General features: G+C 34.7%; 2 protein-coding genes across 4 annotated transcripts; both read left to right on the top strand.

Moving 5' to 3' along the window:
* Positions 1–1,252: 1,252 nt before the first annotated feature.
* LOC132601441 (uncharacterized) lies at positions 1,253–5,179 on the top strand. The gene is made up of 7 exons (XM_060314521.1): positions 1,253–1,317; positions 1,616–1,925; positions 2,090–2,297; positions 2,404–2,641; positions 2,692–3,008; positions 3,099–3,196; positions 5,138–5,179. Exons 1-7 carry the CDS (start codon positions 1,253–1,255, stop codon positions 5,177–5,179), a joined length of 1,278 nt encoding a protein of 425 aa, XP_060170504.1.
* On the top strand, positions 3,756–20,270 carry LOC132603356 (alpha-aminoadipic semialdehyde synthase). Of its 3 annotated transcripts, none has more exons than XM_060316379.1 (25): positions 3,756–3,976; positions 5,138–5,433; positions 5,515–5,601; positions 5,686–5,815; positions 6,020–6,193; positions 6,341–6,423; positions 6,943–7,059; positions 7,684–7,759; positions 8,277–8,448; positions 9,010–9,106; positions 9,205–9,371; positions 9,825–9,882; positions 10,910–11,050; positions 12,317–12,655; positions 13,216–13,296; positions 13,527–13,592; positions 14,069–14,186; positions 16,439–16,568; positions 17,097–17,176; positions 17,514–17,672; positions 18,321–18,558; positions 18,706–18,814; positions 18,898–19,056; positions 19,146–19,215; positions 20,008–20,270. In XM_060316379.1, exons 2-25 carry the CDS (start codon positions 5,182–5,184, stop codon positions 20,058–20,060), a joined length of 3,156 nt encoding a protein of 1,051 aa, XP_060172362.1. In that variant the 5' UTR covers positions 3,756–3,976; positions 5,138–5,181; the 3' UTR covers positions 20,061–20,270. The 3 variants fall into 3 exon arrangements, with proteins under 3 accessions (XP_060172362.1, XP_060172364.1, XP_060172363.1); XM_060316381.1 differs by having other exon boundaries at positions 3,759–3,976; positions 5,138–5,430; XM_060316380.1 differs by lacking the exon at positions 3,756–3,976 and adding an exon at positions 4,216–4,386.
* The last annotated feature ends 146 nt before the right edge of the window (positions 20,271–20,416 follow it).

A 20,416-nucleotide genomic window follows, 5' to 3' on the forward strand; every position in this document is an offset into this window, starting at 1 on the left:
AGGACTATTTTCAGGGGTGGATATATGTTGGTCCAAGGGGTGTCACGTGACATATATGAAAAATCAATGGAACGAAAGTAAAGGTAAAAAGAATAATGTAACACTGCTTCAGCACAAAGGTGTGCGTTGGTCTATTGGTAAAGAGCTTCATTTTGAAGGCAAGGTCGCGGGTTCAAACCCGCCTGGCAATAATTTAGCCATTTCCTACTCTAATTCTATACCAAATTGATCAAGTAACTTAAAAGCTAAAACCCTAAAAAGAACTCACAAGTCATAACCTTAAAAATTCTTTTATCAATTAGAATATAATTGATGGCTGCCCACCTTTCAAATTAGAATATAAGTTCTTCTCATTCTTTATCCCATTGCCACATCAGGTTAGCACTTTCTTCACCATAATATTTTATTAAGTGCTTGCAATGTTTTCACGACAATAATTTATTTTCTTTCTAATTTCTACAATGAAATTTTTTAGTGTTCATTATATTGATATTTAAATTTACCTATGTTTTATTGTTTCTTTATGATTTTTAATCCTCGTAAGAGCTATCGACGTGAACTTTTTATTTTGTGTCTTGCTAATATCGAGATGGTTAAAAGTTCAATTTGAGAAAAGAGTTCAATTTATTTTCTGAAGGCATCCATAACACAATATTTAATGCAATTATATATTGTAGTTACTGAACTAATCAATATTATATCCTATTTATGTATAGTACACGAATCCTGTCGAATTTTAGAAAAAAGAGAAAAAGTCCAGATTGTCAAAGGGAAAATGCTTTCAAACTTTTTATGTCTTATAAGTTATAACAAAAAATAAAAAGTTAATTCTATCATATCATTCTATCTCTAAATAAATATTTGATCCTTAATTACTAATTTTGCAGATTACATCGCATTAGCCTAAATTTCAATCGAGCGATATTATCATAAAGTATCTTCCAAGCATCCAAAGCCAAGTTCAACAACTCCAGATTTAATTGACTCGGGAGAAAAAATTAATGAGTCGGAACAACATCGACAAAATGAAGGAATTGATTTAAGTTCCTTACCAACTGATCCTGGAGAAAGATTAGTTATTCGAAAATATCATCCAAATGACCATGATGCAATAAGGAGATCGTACATTCATCAAGGTCCTTCCAACCTCGAAAGCACTTGTTTCCTAAGAGATATATGTATGGTAAGTGGCGTCGTTTTAATTCTAAATGGCTTGATGAGTATGATTGGTTGGAATATAGTGTAACAAAAGATGCAGCTTTTTGCTTCTACTGCTATTTGTTTCAAGATGAAAACACCAATCAATGGGGAGGAGAGGTATTTTCAAGTATAGGTTTTACAAGTTGGAATAAGAAGAAAAGTTTTAATGAGCATATTGGCGGACCAAATAGTGTTCATAATCAGTCAAGAAGAAATGTTGAAGATTTGATGAGACAAAAACAATCCATTCAAAGTGTACTTGCTAAACAGTCTGATCAACAAAAGTTAGAATACCGAAATCATTTAGAAGCTGCAATTGACGTGATAAGATATCTTTTGAACCAAGGATTATCATTTCGGGGGCATCGTGAAGATGAATCGTTTTTAATAAAGATAACTATATTGAACTTCTTAGATGGTATACTAAACGATGTGATAATATTGCTGATGCATTTAAAAAAGCTCCAAAGAACAATCAGTTGACTTCTCTATACATTCAAAGGGATATTATCACTGCATGTAAGATGGAAACTGTTAAGTATATCATTAAGGATTTAAATGATGATTACTTTTCCATATTAGTTGATGAATCTCGTGATGTGTCATGTAAAGAGCAAACGGCTATTGTTTTGAGGTATGTTGATAGAAGGGGGAGTGTAATTGAACAGTTTATTGATATTGTTCATGTTCGTGATACTAGTGCTTTGTCCCTAAGAAATGAAATTGTGATTTACATGCTCAACATTCTTTAAGCACATCTTATATACGTGGACAATGTTATGATGGAGCAAGCAATATACAAGGAGATTTAAATGGGCTTAAAATCTTGATACAAAAAAAAAAAAGTAAAGCTGCTCATTCTAATCATTGTTTTGCTCATCAACTCCAGTTAACTCTTGCTGCGATTTCTAGAAGATGTTATGAAGTGCAGGAACTTTTATCGTTGGTTTCTGATATATTAAATATGGTTGGAGCTTCTTTCAAGCGTAGAGATGAACTTCGTGAATCTCAAGCAAAAGAAATTGAAGAAGCATTACGTAAAGGCGAGCTTGAAACTGGTAGGGGCTTGAATCAAGAATTAGGTCTTGCTAGAGCCGGTGATACTAGATGGGGATCTCACTACAAATCCTTTAAAAAAAATTCTTATGTTTGGTCCTATTATTGATGTACTTGATGCTATTGTTGTTAATGCCCGTTTTGAAGAAAAGTGTAGGGAAAAGGGATATCTTAAAGCATGTTTAACATTTGAGGTTGTCTTCATGTTGCACTTCATGCGCACTGTTTTAGCAATCATAAATGAGCTTAATGCAGCTTTTCAAAAGAAAGAGCAAGACATTGCAAATGCCATGCTACTTGTTGGGATGGCAAAGGAGCGACTGCAAAAACTAAGAGAAGAAGGTTGGGATTCACTTATTTATGAGGTATTTAAATTTTGTATCAAGTATGATATTTCGATACCTAATTTGGTGAGTTTTATGTTATCCTTGAAAGATCACGTCGAAGAGTTGCTGAGTATATTGTTTTACATCGCTACCAAGTTGCAATATTTTATAAAATTATTGATTGGCAACGTCAAGAACTCAATAATCGCTTTGATGAGGAGACATCTAATTTGCTTCTTGGAATTGCTAGCTTGAACCCACCTAACTCTTTTTCAAGCTTTAACATTGAAAAAATATTGAGATTAGCTGAGTTGTATCCTGATGATTTTGATAAACATGCTAGGATTGACCTCCGTTTTCAGCTTGAGAATTATATTGTTGATGTATGTGGTCATGATAAAAGGTTTTTCGATCTTAAGGGACTTTGTGATTTTTCCAAGAAACTAGTACACACAAAGAATCATGGAACTTATCCTCTCGTGTTCTGACTAGTGAAATTTGTGTTACTTCTGTCAGTTGCTACTGTTACAGTTGAAAGAGCTTTCTTTGCGATGAAGTTGATTAAGATTGACTTACGAAATCGAATGGATGATGAGCTTTTAAGTGGTTGTTTGGTGCCTTATATAGAAAAAAGAAGTATTTAGTACTATTTCTAATGAGGCTATTATGGATACCTTTCAAAAGATGAAATCTCGTCGAGGAGAATTATAATAATGTACTTGGAATGAGTTTTATTAATATAATTTGAGTTATCTTTTTATAATATGATATCATTATAGTGATTTATTCAGTTATTCACTCTTTTATATAGTGACACTACTTATGAAAAAAAAATGCATTTTTCTCGTGTAGTTTAGTTCACGTGGAAAGGTCAAAAGGCCAAAAAGTAAGTACCCATCTCTTTCAGATGACATAAAGAGGGGACGAAGGAAAAACAAAAAACAAAAAATCTTTAGCAGTTCAGTTCACGTAGAATAGGAAAAAGACAAAGGACTTTCTAAGGAAGTGAATGACACGTAAACATTATTATTATTACCGAAAAAAAAGGACACGTAAACATTTGGCCGGTTACGTTAGTTAGACAAAAAGACGTATAACGATTTGAAAGAAGATATTGGTCTCAATCCAGTTTTGATCATAACGACACGTCAGTTACCAGTCATCACTATCTCTATTTTTCTAAAATTGAACCAATCAAAAATCCTATTGATGTAGTAATTTACTTGCTTGTTTTGGTGATATATTTTGTACACTAAAGAGATTGATTCACCATAAATACACTGATCACCATTACAACTTTTATGCTCTCCATTATAGACTTCACGTTTAAAGAAAGGTCAAAAAGGAAGAAGAAAGAGAAAGAAAAGATTCAGTGCACTTAGTTTAAAAGTCAGGTAAAAAGTTTCTCAAGTATATTCAATGGATTCCCTTTTCCTTTAATTTTCTACTTTTTGCCCTTCACCTTTTCCGGTTTAATTCATTTTTTTTTTGTGTGTGTGTGTGTGTGTGTGTTGTGCTGCAGTGTAAGATTGTAGGGAGTTTTTTTTCTTATTTTTGCCTAGTTGATATGAAATTAGCAGGAATAGTGAAATAGGGGATTTCTGTAAGTTTGCAACTTCGGTGTGAATTTTATGTTGTAATTTTAGCAAAAATAAGAGTGACCATATTGGTTATTTCAGTTAATTCCACCTGATCCTGTCAAAATTTAATCCTCATCTGATTTCTAGTTAGGCTTTTGCTCTGAGTGTACTAGAATAGCTTACAAGAGATTAATAGCCAAAAGTGCTTTGTTTCCTTCAAAGAGGTAATTTTTTTCAAAGTTGAGGTGTTTGGCCAAGCTTTAGGAGAAGAAAAAGTATTTTTTGAGTAGAAGCAGAAGTTATTTTTGAGAAGCTTCCAAAGTACTTTTATAAAAAGCACTTTTGAGAAAATACCTCAACTTTGAAATTGTTACTATGTTATAAAAAAAAAAAAAAAACACTTCGGGTGTGTTCAGTATGAAGGAAAATGTTTTCCAAAAACATAAGTGGATTTCTTACTTATTTTCTTATGTTCGGTATGTAAGCAAAAAATATTATCCTAAAAACATTTGTATATAATTTAGACAAATAATATGGGGTGAGTTGGGTGGTGAGGGCAGATGGGGGTGAAGATGAAGTGCGTTCAAGGGTGGGAGGAGAGAATCAATGTCGAATGCTACTTGTGGAACTTGTTTTCCCTACTTCCATAAGGGAAGTCATTTTCCTCATTTTTTAGGAACTTATTTTCCTAGAGAAAATGTTTTCCAAATTTTTTTGACTAACTGAACATGAGAAAATTGGAAAATATTTTCTCCAAACACTAATTGCTGCTCAAAAGTACTTTGCAAATTGATTAGCCAAACACAAATTGCTTCTCACTAGAAATACTTTTTTGAAATGCACTTTTCAAAATAAGCTGATTTTAGATGCTTGGCCAAACAGGCTATAACTTGGAGTAGCTGGTTTCTGATTAATTGAAGATCAGTTGATGCTAATGTCTTCAATATTTGTGTTGTTTCTTTGTTTTGGATGCAGATTAATTTGCCAAATTTTGATCAAGACATAGTTGGCAACTGATAATGTTTGGAAATGGAGTTGTTGGCATCCTCTCAGAGGCGACCAACAAGTGGGAAAGACGGGCTCCTCTGACTCCTTCACACTGTGCTCGATTGCTGCATGGTGGCAGAGGTAAGACTGGAGTGTCACGCATCATTGTGCAGCCATCCACGAAGCGCATTCATCACGATGCTCTCTACGGGGATGTTGGATGTGAGATATCAGAGGACTTGTCCCAATGTGGTCTCATCTTGGGTATCAAACAGCCCAAGGTGGTAATATTTTTTTTAAAAAAACTCTGATTGAATTGTTGATTTTTGCTTCTTGAGGTGATGATTCTTTAACTTAAATTGCAGTTGGAGATGATTCTTCCTGATAGGGCCTATGCCTTCTTCTCCCATACTCACAAGGCGCAAAAGGAAAATATGCCCTTGCTGGATAAGGTATGCAGCTGTAATTCTAGTCAGCAATGATTGAACAGGGGTGGTGATTTTCTCCTCGAAGATTAACATTCTCATGGTATTTAGATCTTAGCTGAGAGGGCATCTCTGTTCGACTATGAGCTCATAGTTGAAGACACTGGAAAGAGGTTACTTGCATTTGGACGTTTTGCTGGTAGAGCTGGAATGATTGATTTTCTTCATGGATTAGGACTTTGTAAGCATCTTGTTTGTAACTTGAAAAGATTTATTGAATTTCATGAATAGTTGCTTGTTGAATTTTATATGAGCATAGACCCTTCTGTTTATTTTCTTTGAGACTCCGGTAAATGTGTGAGCGTGTGTCTTCTTTCTTTTCTTTTCATTTTATTCATTTGCGTTTCTGTCTTTTTTTCCTAATATGTAAGGATGCACATGTCAGGGTATCTCAGTCATGGCTACTCAACACCTTTTCTCTCACTCGGCTCGTCTTACATGTACTCTTCATTGGCTGCTGCTAAGGCTGCAGTAATTTCTGTTGGTGAAGAGATAGCGACCATGGGACTTCCGTCCGGAATCTGTCCTCTTGTTTTTGTTTTCACTGGTTCTGGAAACGGTACTGTGGATAGTAATTTAGGCTCACTACTTGCAGTTTATTGACCTATATAGTTCAAGATATATTCTATTCACCTCTTTCCTTGATTCACTCTTTTCACCGGATTATTCCATAAACTTCTCATTATATATCTTTTATCCTTTGTAGTGTCTCGTGGTGCACAAGAAATCTTTAAGCTTCTTCCTCATACATTTGTGGATCCAAGAAAACTTTCAGAACTACATGAGACGGTAAGATTGAGCATACATTCTTAAAAAAATGTACTTGATATATTGCTTCACTGTTTTATTGAGTTTCTTACAAACTTTCTGAAACCAGAGCTCAAGGTATAATTTTATATTCATCTGTTGAGAAGGGAACACCTTGAAGCTACATGGGTAGCTGGGGGTTTTTATTTAAGTATTAGAGTATAAACCTTATTATATGATCATTATCTGGTCTACTAATAGTTTAACATGAAACTTCATCCTTTAATTTTATTTCCATTGAAATAAATTATCAAAATTGTCTCCAAAAATTGTGATTTCTATACACTTGGAGAAACTGTTTCACCGGTGGTTCTCGAATTGTTAAATTTTATCTAGTGTAAAATCTGATTTCTTTGTACCAATTTTGTTTTAAAAAGATACTGAAATGCCAATGATCTTTTAAGACACTTCATGTGACCTGTCAAATCTTATTGTTTTGTACTTCAAATAGTTAGAAAATTTCATAACTTTGTGTTAGAGAAATCTGTTTGTCATGTGTAGGCCAAGGATCTTACTCAAGCAAAACAGCCATCAAAGAGAATCTTTCAAGTGTATGGTTGTGTAACGACCTGCCAAGACATGGTGGAACATTCAGATCCTGTAAAATCCTTTGATAAGGTACATACTCTTAGAATTTAGAAGTATGATTACCTTTCTTTAATCTTTTGTGTTTATTGTTTTCATGTCCATTACTTTTTAAAAGTAAAATAGTGGTGCAATATAACAAATGGTAAATAAATCAACTGCCAAAATTCAAGAATGGAATGTATCCTCTTATGTCATGATCGTTATATATAGTCTGGACTTCTACATTAGAGTTCTGAACCTTGCTGTGCTTTGAATGAGTTAGTATCAGACATTGTATTGACCGAACAATACTGCTAATTTCAAATTCTGCTCCACTTATTACCCAGTAGCAGACTCGAGGGCTCCTTGAAGTTTGAACTGGATAGCTTTCCTTATGTCAGTGATGAATAGTTCTGTCTGTTGATAACTTCAAAAAGTCACTGTTGTTGGTAGACTTGAATAACGATAGCAAGGAGTTTTTCCTTCTTTAGCTTTGGTAAATTTGGTGGTATTTGTAGTTCTAAAAATGGGAAAGGGAGATCAAATTTGAGTTTGTGCGCATTGATTCTGGTACCTTTTGATTTAACATTATTGAAAATGAAAGCATCCAAGTTCTTCGCCTGCCATAATGTTATCTTATGCATTATGCTAACATTAGACATGTAATTCTTTCAGGCTGATTACTATGCGCATCCAGAGCAATACAGACCTGCTTTCCATGAGAAAGTAGCACCTTATGCATCTGTTGTAGGTCAGTGATGATGAGACATTTTCTGTTCATATTCTAATTACTCATTGGCAAAATTATTTCAGTGTCTAGTCTTATGTATTACCTGCCGTGGTCTGACCAAATCTGATACATTCTAACCAAACTGTAAACTTTCATTTTCTAGACTTGAGCATGCATTTATTTTCCTGAGGGAATCAAGGCTTTAAATGCTTGACTGTAGGACTCATCATCCTAGAGCTTATGCTAAATCACTAGCCTCTGGTGTATTATTAATAAATGGAAATATAGTCTCTTCTTCATCTTTTTATGAGTTTCTTATTAGTGTTGCTAAAAGCAAAAATTATTTATAAAAATTATGGTTTTGACATCTTATGCAAGTAATTGTATCAATTTGACAGTTTTGACATTCTTATGTTACTGACATTCATTACAAAATTTCTACTGTACCTAGTACAAGAAGTCTTTGAGATTCTCTTTATAATGCTCTCTAGCAATTTTGTGAAACTGCAAGTTTGGTAACTCTCCCCGTTTCTTCCAGTAAATTGTATGTACTGGGAGAAAAGGTTTCCTAGGTTGTTGACTACTGAGCAGATTCAAAACCTTATGAGAAATGGATGCCCACTTGTTGGAATCTGTGACATAACTTGTGATGTGGGAGGCTCGATCGAGTTTATCAACCAAACTACATCAATAGACTCACCTTTTTTCAGGTAAGTTTTACATTGTTATGAAGATTCTATTGTATCGGATGATATGTTTTCTACCTCCATTTATACTTTTTACACTGCTCCTCATTTCGTAGAATTTATTGGAAACTCAGATCATTTGGGTGCAGTTTTAATGGTGTCGCGTTTCTTTTTCAAAAAGGAAATGGGAAAGATAGGAAACACATTTAGGTTGAATAACCTAAAGTCCATATACAGTTACACAAGAAATTTGTAATTATAATCAGTTGGAGCACTTGAATCGCACATTCATCTGTATATCTATATGTTTTAAGCCATTTAATTTTCTCACAATACTAGCATTCATCAAGAGCATTTTTCCAAATGCTACCAGCCCTATCCTAGGCATGGTTAGAGTAATAGGTCCAACGCCTTGTACTAAGTTTAATGGTATTTCTCTCGAGTTTCTCACAAACCACATTCCATCATCATATTTGGAAACATTTCTTTTACTCAGCATCTTATGTTCATTTCCAATTTAATTTACAGCAATGCACTTATACAATTCTTTCCTGGTGATTATAATTTGTTAACCATGGCTCCTAGGTATGAACCTTCCAGTGATTCATATCATTATGACCTAGAAGGTAAAGGTGTGATCTGTTCAGCTGTTGATATTCTTCCTACTGAGTTTGCAAAAGAGGTAATCTCAGTATCAAGGGCTACAGTTAGAGTTGTTTACTTGTCTATATATATTTATGAGTTTATGATATCTGTAGCTATGCTTCTTTCATGTAATAGGCATCACAACATTTCGGAGATATTTTGTCCCACTTTACTGTAAGCTTAGCTTCCTTTAGAAATCTTGAGGAGTTACCTGCACACCTAAAGAGAGCTTGCATAGCCCATCACGGAAGTCTTACTCAGTTGTATGACTACATACCTCGGATGCGGAAATCTGATCTAGAGTAAGTCATTCATGCTATCTTCATTCTTTATTATCTCTCTTTTCATCCCTTTCAAAACCGTATTATAATTTTTGAAGCTTCAGAATTCATGCGCTGGTCAACTTTCACATGTGGAATTGTTGTGGGCAATAGTGACTTCTGGTCTTGAATACTGTAATCATCAACCAATTATAGGTCAAATTCTCAACTAGAGTGAAGCTACTACAAAATCCCTTTTGTAACTATGATAGATAACTATGTCTCTTTTGATACCATCATCCATTCCCAAGTTGTGTATCCTTGCACTAGATGAAATTATATTCAACTTTTTATGTGTTTTTCAGTTTGCTTTGATCTCTATAATTTTGGTAAAGCATGTAACATGCGCGTTGAAATTATTTTTCTGGAGCTGATATGAAGTAGCTTGTATGCTAATGACGTGATGATGATGTTCTGTTATATTTTGATTGGCAGTGACCCTTCGATAGTTCTTTCTAATTCCAATGCTAACGGGAGGAAATACACCGTATTGGTAAATTCTGATATATTCTTTATTTCTTTTTTATTATTAATTGAACATACAGATATGCAGTTTTGTATTTGTGTTTCATTTGTTACGAGAAGGGGTTTGAAGAAGAGGAAAATGGCATGACTTCGAAACTTAAAAGGTTTTCTAGGGGAATAGGCCACCGTAATCCAAGACTAGTCTTGTTTATGTAGTAAGCTTATCCAGTTTGGCCAAACTTTCAAAATTTTCTTATTTTGAAAAGTACCTTTTGCCAAATGGAGTTTTCAAGAAAGTACTTTCAGATAGTAGTAGTCTAGCAGTCTGTGTTTGACTAAATCATTTAAGAATACTTTTTGCAAGTATTATAGAAGCAGTTTGCTTTTGGCCAATCTTTCAGATGCGCTTTTGAGCATCAAGTTACGAAAAAGACATGTAAAGATTCATTTTCGATTAGTATTATTTAGGTAGATAAATGATTTGAAATCTTATTATTAAAGACAATAATTAAGTGTTTCAACTTTATTTAGTTAAAAAAAAAATCACAAAATAGAGACAAGGAGCATGTTTATGAGACTTTGGTCATAGATGTCTTGTCGACATTATATGAGGCTAGATTTTATTCTTACTGTTGTGATAGTTTGATAAATTGAATTTTTGTTAGGGATATTTTTCTCCTGAAAAAATTAGAAAAAGCTTTTGCTTCTACTTCTAAAGAGAAGCTATTTCTTCCCACTTTATCTCTATAGCAGAAAAACAACTCCTCAAAAGCACTTACTGTGTACCCAGAAGTTAGGTTAAACACCTAAATCTCTAAATAAGCTTTTATTTTTGTAAAATAAGAACTTTTAGTTTCCACACTTGGTCAAACAAGCTATTAGATGGGGTCTTGGGCATTTGAGTCTTCTTACCTGTTCTGAATTTACTTCTTTAATCAGCAACTGCAACTAGTTGTTACTAATCACTGCTGACTTAAGAATGAAATATATACTTTTCTTATTTCCTTCAAGGTTTTATCTTCTTATGCTGGTACTCCATCATCTGAAATTGACAGGTATCTCTAAGTGGTCACTTGTTTGATAAATTCCTCATAAACGAGGCATTGGATATTATTGAAGCAGCAGGTGGCTCCTTCCACTTGGTGAAGTGCCAAGTTGGTCAAATGACAAGTGCTTCGTCATACTCAGAACTTGAGGTTACTTTTATTTTTAATCTAGTTTTACCTTATAAGACAAGGAATGTTATTATACATGTAAATGCAATTCTTTATGAGAAGAATGTTTGTTCAGATCAAAGAGAGTCGGAATGAAAGTCATTCCCTTAACATAAGAAAATTTGTAGAGTCTACAAACTTATGTTAAGGCGTTTGTCCGTAATTTCAGAACTTGTAAAAATTATTTTCCTCCAGTCTCTTTGAAGATCCATGAAAGCTATTATTTGAAAAATAACCCTGCAATCATACACCATTAAAGAAGCCAGGGCAGCTGTTATATCTCACCACATATGCTGGAGGGGTACTCATATTCTAGCATCATGCTCTAGCCAAATGCACCAAACACCTATAGGAAACAGACATTGCATAGTCTTCAAGTCATTAGTGTTGCCAAACAACCCCACCCCACCCCACCCCCCCCCCCCCACCCCCGCATCCAAAAAAAAAAAACGTGCTTGTTGTCACTATATTCGCTAACCCTTGGTTAGGAACAGATCATATATCCGTCCTGGTAGCCTGAATCTCTGTGGGTTTTCAACACATTACTCTTCCCATAATGCAGAGGGATAGAAGTGCTGCAGTTTCACTTCCTAGTGCTCTTCAAGGACATCTCCTCTGCCTTTATCGTACTTCTGTTTTCATGCTAGAATTGTTATATATGTTGGAGAAGTGATCTCACGAATGAATACAACTAAGCTACATAAATACTGCTCTTTGATCATGTAAAATTATTTGTACTTCTCGTAGTCCATTATCATGATTATGTGAAAAAATTCACCCAGCATCTACAGGGCCTGGATTTCTTTTCATACGCTAAAATATTTTGAAGGAACAGAGCTTCTTAGATGTGGCACAAGAGAGTTTAAATTTCTGACATCTCAATCTCCTTTTTCCGAGATAGTCTAAAAGAGACTAGCAGTGCACATTTCTCCTGATAATTGCATGGATCTTTCTATTGGCTGTCAGGGTATCCAGAAACAAAAACGAAACAAACCGATTACTTTCTGGTATCACTTTAAAACCATCAGCTACCTGTTGATAAATCTTAAAGCTGCACTTCCACTATATTTGTTTGATTGTTCCATGTCAAAATAAGACTTCAGGTTGGGATTTTCATGTTTTTCTTGATTAAGGGGGAGATTAAGATATTTGTTTCTTTTGTGGTTTCTCCAGTCATGCATATTTACCTCTACATGATGTGAAACTTGATGACTCTTATTTCCTTTTTGCTTTCATTATTTTGGACAGGTTGGAGCAGAAGATAAAGCAGTTTTAGATAAAATAATTGATTCTTTAACTTCCCTTGCTAATTCAAGCAACTCTTTGGGATCTCAAGAAAATGAAAACAACATGATATCTTTGAAGGTTGGGGAATTCCAACAAAGCATCATAGATGAGAAATGTGATGTAAAGAAGGTCTTAATTTTAGGTGCTGGTCGGGTTTGCAGACCAGCTGCTGAACTTTTAGCATCAATCGGTAGCATGTCATCTAGACAATGGTTGAAATCATCTATAACTGCTGAATTTGAAGAGCAAAATTGTGTTCAAGTGATTGTTGCTTCTTTGTACTTGAAGGACGCTGAAGAGGTATACTTGTATATCAAGTTTCATGCAACTTCGTAGACCACTCTTAATAAAATAGGAACCTCGTGATTTCAGTTCTGTAAATTGACAGTACTTTTTCACCAACAAATCTTCAAATAAGTCCGTGTCTTCATTGTCCTAATATTATAGTTTTTGAGATTGTGTAAGATTTATTTCTTATTATGTTCTGTCTTTTTCCCACAGCATATGATCCTCCTGAGTTCACTTCTCTGATTCTCCTCTCCATTTTGTTTTTCCGTCAGCTTTGCTTCTGAAATGTAGTGTTTTTTTTCCCTGGCCCTGTGTCCCTGACTATGGTTTGTCAGTTCTTTTCTTGTGTACGCCGGGATTTTGTTACAGCATGAAGTGACGATCTGTTGTTTATTTAGGTATTAATTATCTATTCCATTTTCAATTGTTGCATATCTTGTTGAGAGACAATATAGTTTCGTTTAACATTTGCATTTTATGCTTAAAGCTCTATGTTTTTCACTTTTATAGCCTTTATTTATTTATTTTTTATTATTTATTTTTGCATCACTAATCGTCTTCCAGTAGTACAGGTTACTGAAGGTATTCCAAATGCAAAAGCGGTTCAGCTTGACATTACAAGTCACGAGTCCCTTTCTGGTTGTATCTCACAGGTATTGTCTTTTCATTGCCTGGTGCGGTGAAATATTCTCTTTGAGGAAAAATAACCTTGAGACAATTTGTGGTAGTGGAAACTGTACGGATTGTGTTTTGAAGCTTCTCAAATACTAAACATAGTGTTAGAAGTACTGGACGATTGCAGAAGGCTTTTCTGGTCTCCTTGAAGTTATGTATGTTGTAATAAGTAGCATTGTCTCACGCTGTCAATCGTGTCATCAAGCAGGTTGATGTTGTCATCAGCTTACTACCTCCAAGTTGCCATGGTATTGTAGCAAAAGCATGCATTGAGGTATTTGTTTTCCTTTCTTTATATATGTCCAGATTCCTATCATATACGCATAATGACCAGGGCCGTGATGAATGGTAAAACTAGATCAACGTAAACTAATAAAAATTGATCAAAGTGCAAGTGTTGACTGCCCCTTGAAGAGACAGTTTAATTTCAGTTCTTGAATTTTCATTAGAAGTCGATGGGTTCAAAAGCCCGTTGAAGATGTCGGAGGATGGTGAACAACGTAAAACCTAACAGGCCCAAACCACATAAAAAGCACTCTCCCTAGATTATATACTGAAACAAATGAATCTTTAATAATTTTATGAGTATATCCAATAAAATGCACCATGCCATGGCCAAGAAATCGTAAAATCTTTACAATTTTTTCAAGAAAAGCCCCATGTTCAAAGCTAATATCTATCAAACTCTCCTAGTCACCTGAATTCCTGGTTTACTCCTACTATAATGTAACTCCAATTCTCCTGATGCAGCTGAAGAAACATCTTGTCACAGCTAGCTATGTTGATGATTCTATGTTAAAGCTAGACAAAGATGCTAAATCTGCTGGAATTACTATTCTTGGTGAAATGGGGTTGGACCCAGGAATAGGTAACCTACCTGAGAAAATTAAATGTTCTATAGGTTTTTTGTTCTTTTTTGTTTTGATAAATTTATTCTCTGTTAAATGATCTGCATATAACTAACCTGAATAAGAGCATCAATGAATTTGTTGGAAGCTTCTTCATGATATGAAATTTCCTCTGAATGTGCTTGTGCATAACCTATGGTAATAGTACTGCATTTGCAAGTTACCTTCTTTCACTTTGTTCAGTTATAGTCATCAAGAAAGTAGAAAGTATAATGTCTCCGTGAAAGAATGCACACTATTACCTCTTTCATCCATCCATATAAAAGTCGAAAAGGAAGGCTGTCTGCTTCAGGGCCTATTCTCTATGATGAGCAAAAGAGGAAATCTTCTAATGAATGGAAGATGTGATTGAGCTTGTGAAGGAACTAAAAAGTTCAAGATAGAGCCCTTTCAATTGAAGAAGGATGGATGAACTATGAACCTGTAAGCATAACGAATTTAAAAAACCGGCACGTAAACATGTTTAGATGTTGAACTTGCTTTTTCCAACAAATCTATGAACACAAAAGCGTGAGGTGAGGGTAAGACCTGATACATGAAGTTAGGTCCTAGTGGACAGTGGCAAATAGCTGAGCAATTTCAATTTTTAGATGCTTTAAAGATATTCAAGATAGGTGAATATTCTGAATAGTGGAAAAGATAAAAAGGTTAAAAGACGAGCATGTGAAGAAAATTACTAAGTTGACAATCATTAAAACGTTTTTAGCAATATACATCGTCATCCGTATAAATCCTTATATAAAAACAGCAAAAGAATTTCAAAAGACAGAATGAAAGGGGATAATAAAGCAACGCATGTCATCGTCCCGACCTTGATGGGTATAAAGACAAAAGACTGGGTAGAGGAGTTTCCGATAAAATCTGCAAACTGGTTGTCCAGTTAAGACTTTTCAAAGATTACATCTGTTATCCTGATTATACTCTCAATTTCTCAATTCTTTGTCCAACTCTTCTGAAAGCTTCAGTTTCTATCTCTTTATCCTGCATTGGTATCTAGAGTGTGATCTTACCGTCTGGCTTCCTCTACCCTTAGGGAATGGAATATAAGCATGAGAGAGAGAGTGAGAGAGAGTTAAGTTCCCCACTAAAGGTGTCACTAATTTCTGTAGTCCTACCGGGGAATAGATAGCTCATTAAGGTACATAGAGACATATGGTACTGCAATTGCCTCAGGGAAATTTTAACTAAGGATGCTAGAGGCACACCCTAAGAGCACCTGGACATCTGGAATCACTTTCTAAGATTCTGAATATGGCAATTCTCTTTTGTGGATGCTTTATTGCTAAACGGATATCTTCCGACTCTATTTGCTGCTATCCAGGTTCATTTCTTATAGCTTGAATATAATAAAAGATGATCCTCTTAACTTTATCACAAAAATAATAATAATAATAATAAGTTATGATCCTCCAAATGCTGTGTGTTATAAGTATACTATTTATCGAAGTTGAAGATACGTGAGGCAGACTACTTTTTTTTTGATGTGCAAGGTTACTTGACAACTGAAAGAAAATGGGCAAACTCTCGTACACGAGGTGTATGATAAAAATTGGAAAGTCTTACACAAAAATATCCAATAATCTATACCAAGGGGCAGATTGTACAGTATTGACCAGAAAAATATATATATAAAGTTGCAATTATTAAGAAGGATGTAATTCCTACTTAGGTACTACTCCCCTTTCCCTCTCTAGTAACGCTTCCCAATTTGGGATTGTAGCTAATTATTTGAGGCAGCAATAACTATTGTTAAGCACCAATTACCAGACTGAAAATTTCCAAATTCACCAAATAATTAAACCGGAACAAAAGTGTGGTTTTGTTCTTTTTCTCATCTGAAAGACGTCAAATTACAACTCTAACCTAATACTACTCTATATTAATTGCCTCCTCTTCCCTGCATTTAAAACTATGTCAATTGAATTAAATTTAGTTGAAGTGGTTAAAGTAGTTGTAACTGGAGATGAATAAGATATATTAACAAGTCTTGGGATTATCAGAAAAAAGAAACAACATGGGTTAGAGAATGCTCGAGATGTATCATAGAAAATTGCTGAGATAAATGTTATATCTTTTAGCTGAATTGTGAGTGCCTGGTGAAGAATATATTTGCTGCTGTAAATTTGTATTATCAAGTCTAAGTCTTTCTTGAGAAGACAAGTATGTTTTTACCAATCTTAGGTTAACTAGTGGCACCTATTTTATGTTGTAGATCATATGATGGCGATGAAAATGATCAACCAAGCCCATGCAGCAAAGGGAAAGATTAGGTCTTTCGTTTCTTACTGTGGTGGTCTTCCCTCTCCGGCTGCTGCTAACAACCCATTAGCTTATAAGTTCAGGTATGCCTTCTAATTGAATTGAATGTTGATTCAATAAGGTTAACTTGTCAATATTGAGAAGCTCCATTGCGTATTCTTGATATGACATATTTGCAAAAAGTTGTGGGGTATTTCTTCTGCTTTCTTCATTGGCACTTCTTGCAAACCAAAAGCACATAAAGTGGCCTCTCCAAACTTCCTCAGAATTTCCATTTTCCTTAGTGATTAAACTGTCTCAACTAACCTTTGAACTAGAGAGTAACTTCTCTTTTTCCCAATCTAAGACCGTGTACACAGAAAGCAGATAATTATTATGTTCATTCACTTGATCTATTATCCTCTGTAACCTTCTGAACATAATATATTCACACGGATGTTTACCGCATTCCATTTTGTGGTACTTAGTTTTTATATTACTTTTCTGATTATTAGTGAAGTAGGCATAATCTCTGTTAGCTCTTACTTGTTAGTATTCTCCCTACTCTGTTGATTTTACATCTCAATCATCCTACTCATTGATTAATTTTGGTATGTTGAAACAATATCTAGTTGGAGTCCAGCCGGAGCTATACGAGCTGGGTGGAATCGAGCAGCCTATAGATATCAAGGGGAAATTATCCATGTTGAAGGTGAGTTGTTTAGCATAAGAACTGTTTTTATTTCTATCCCATGAAGAAGTACTGTACTTAAAGTCTAAAACAACTTCCGAATCTACTTTTACTTGCCTCTGTACTATGCAGATGATAGGTTCCTATGTATCCTTGGACAATCTTAAAGAGTTTATGTCCTCATTAATCATTATAACTTTTTGGTCTCTTGCAGCCAAAATTAATAGCTATTCATCTCCAAAATTCCAAAATTCCAACTGCTATCTCCCTAAGTCATCTTCACCCTTCATGGGCCATTGGCATGGGTGGTAGTTGATATTAAAGTGCTTTTTCTTCACTAACAATATTTTAAATGCAGGTCAGAGGCTTTATGATTCAGCTGCAAAGCTTCGTATTCCTGATTTTCCAGCCTTTGCATTAGAGTGTCTCCCAAATCGTAACTCCTTAGTGTATGGAGACTTATATGGTATAGGAGAAGAAGCATCAACCATCTTTCGAGGAACACTACGCTATGAAGGCATGTTACATTTCTGGGCTTCATACAATGCTCTTGGTTAAAGAGACTTGAGTTCTGACCCAGGGTTTAAATGAAATTGGGAATAATGTGGTTGCACGAGAAAGAGGGCTTTTATATTCTACTTTCATCAATATAACACATTAAAAGGAAAAAGAAATGTTCAAAAGAAGTTGAATCACCGCCCTTCTCAAATTGTTAATCCGCTTTGTGATTTTGGCAAGTCAACTATTCTTGTGAATTGTGTGACTACGTCGTCTAAAACTTTTATTTATTTAGGCATAACACGCACTCACATGGGAGCACCTAATTCTTTTTCTTGGTCAAGCATGTGGAATATTTTTTGTAAAGGACAACCTTGTCTAAAATTTTATATTATTCAAAATTTTAAAATTAAACTTTGAATACAATTTTCTTAAATAGTTCCTTGTTTGAACTTGATAATATCTTCAGCTTTTAACGTAGTTCATGTTGCTTCTAAATATTATTTTTGAAATGACAAAGTTATTCCCTTCCCATTTCCAGACTGGTGAGATAAATGCTCAAAAATACAAAGTGGGCAATTCTTAGGGATTGTGGTAGTAATAGACTTGATTGCTTTCTTGTCATCGGATTTTTGGTTAACATCTTACGGGCTGATATTCTCTGCAGGTTTTAGTCAAATAATGGGGACACTTGTCAAGATTGGGTTCTTCAGTACCGAATCTACTCTGATTCTTAAAGATGGGATCAGACCCACACACAGAGGAGTTTTGCTTGGACTTCTTGGAAGCGATGGAGAGATTTTTCCTGAATCAGTAATTGATGAAAAATACATCACGGATAGGGTCTTAGCTCTTGGGCATTGCAAAGACAAGGACACTGCAGTTAAGACAGCAAAAACAATTATGTAAGTTGAAATTATTATCTAAGGCCAATATCTACTGTGTCTATTCTTTGAAACAAATATTGGTATAAAATGTGAAGTGCCGCTTTTATTCTTTAAGAGAAAAAGGTTGTGATTGAATGATAAGGAGTTTACTTTGTACCCAAATAGATTTTTGGGATTTCAAGAGCCTACAGAAATACCATCGTCCTGCAAATCTCCATTTGAAGTTACATGCTTGCGCATGGAAGAGCGATTAGCATACTCCAACACAGAGAAGGTAGTTCTCAGAATCACTTTTCGTGTCGACTTATTACATGGAACTAGTGACCTGGATTACCACTGATGTCACATTTGTGTCAGGACATGGTGCTTTTACACCATGAAGTGGTAGTAGACTACCCAGACGGTCATGCTGAAACCCATAGATCCACACTCTTGGAATACGGAAGGACAGAGAACGGGAAAACCGCCATGGCAATGGCTCTTACAGTAGGGATTCCAGCCGCCACTGCTGCTGTGGTATTCTCCTCTTTAATTTGTGTTTGATGATCACAAGTAGCTTTGTGTTATGTATGAAGCCATAGTTTACTCTCTTTTTCCAATTGCAGTTATTACTTGCAAACAAGATTAAAGCAAATGGTGTACTAAGGCCTATTGATCCAGAAGTTTATGAGCCAGGTAATTCAGCACCATTGGTTTCTAATTTTTGTCTAGGGAGGAAAAAATGCTTGTCAATAATGCATTCCTGGCATAGAAATGAATAATCGATTTTGATTTTCTAACATTAGGTGTGCTTGGTATGATACAGAATGATTTTAATGAAACATGTTTTATCGTGAAAAACACAATTTGATTAGGCTCAGTAATTGTTGTAAAATATGCTTCCATTTAAGGAAATTGTTTTATTAATGTAGGACAACTACTCACTGTAAATGATTTTGGATTAAACATAAGAAAATTCTCAAATAAGATAAGAACCCAAGGTGCTGATAGGAAAATATTTTAGCCAATATCGAAAGTTAGTGATTTTGTTCTTCGTTTTTATTTCAAATGAGAAGTATATATTTTATCTCAAACGAATAGTATATATTTTATCTCAAACGAGTAGTATACATGTTATTGCTCCTTTTGTTTTTGCCAAAATATAACAGAAGAAAATTTTAAAAAGCTCTTGCTTGATAAGTAATGTTGTGTGTAGAGTTCATGTATTCTGTGTGGAAAAGGAAGTGCAATTAATTGTTGTCACCCTGGGTAAACCACCCGTTCCTCTCAACAAAATATTTCTAGAACAGTCACTTGCCTTTTGAATAAGCAAACAAATGAACGAACTCTATGTATGCTTAAGTTGAAATCATTCTATTTATTATATCAGCAGTTAATATAGCGGTCTATTTTGATCATTTATCAGCTCTAGTTGTGATTATGGAAACTATTAGTGACATAAATAGTTCATTTTCTGTAAATTTGCAGCACTGGATATTTTGGAAGCATATGGTTTCAAGTTGCTGGAGAAGATTGAATAATTAATACAGACGTTTAGTTGACATCAAAAAGTTCCTTTTTTCTGAAGGGTGTCAAAGATGTTTTCCTGTTCATCAGAATAAGCAGGGGAAACTATGGTCATATTACTGTAAATAGTCTGATTAGTACCAAAGTAATAAAGTTGTATATTACAGTAGATAAGAATTTCTATTAGATACAACTAATAATAATAACCGAGCAGTTACTCAAGACTCGCAGGTGTTGTACCGTGTTATTTTAATTGCTTGCACTGGCATGATGGAAATTTCCCCCAGCTCTCGCAAATAGCAATGACTGAACTCAGCAAAGTAAAGGAGCCATCAACTCTGAGGAAAGATATAAATACTTTTTTTTTTTT

Source organism: Lycium barbarum, chromosome 7 (genome assembly GCF_019175385.1).
Source record: "Lycium barbarum isolate Lr01 chromosome 7, ASM1917538v2, whole genome shotgun sequence".
Lineage (NCBI taxonomy): Eukaryota > Viridiplantae > Streptophyta > Magnoliopsida > Solanales > Solanaceae > Lycium > Lycium barbarum.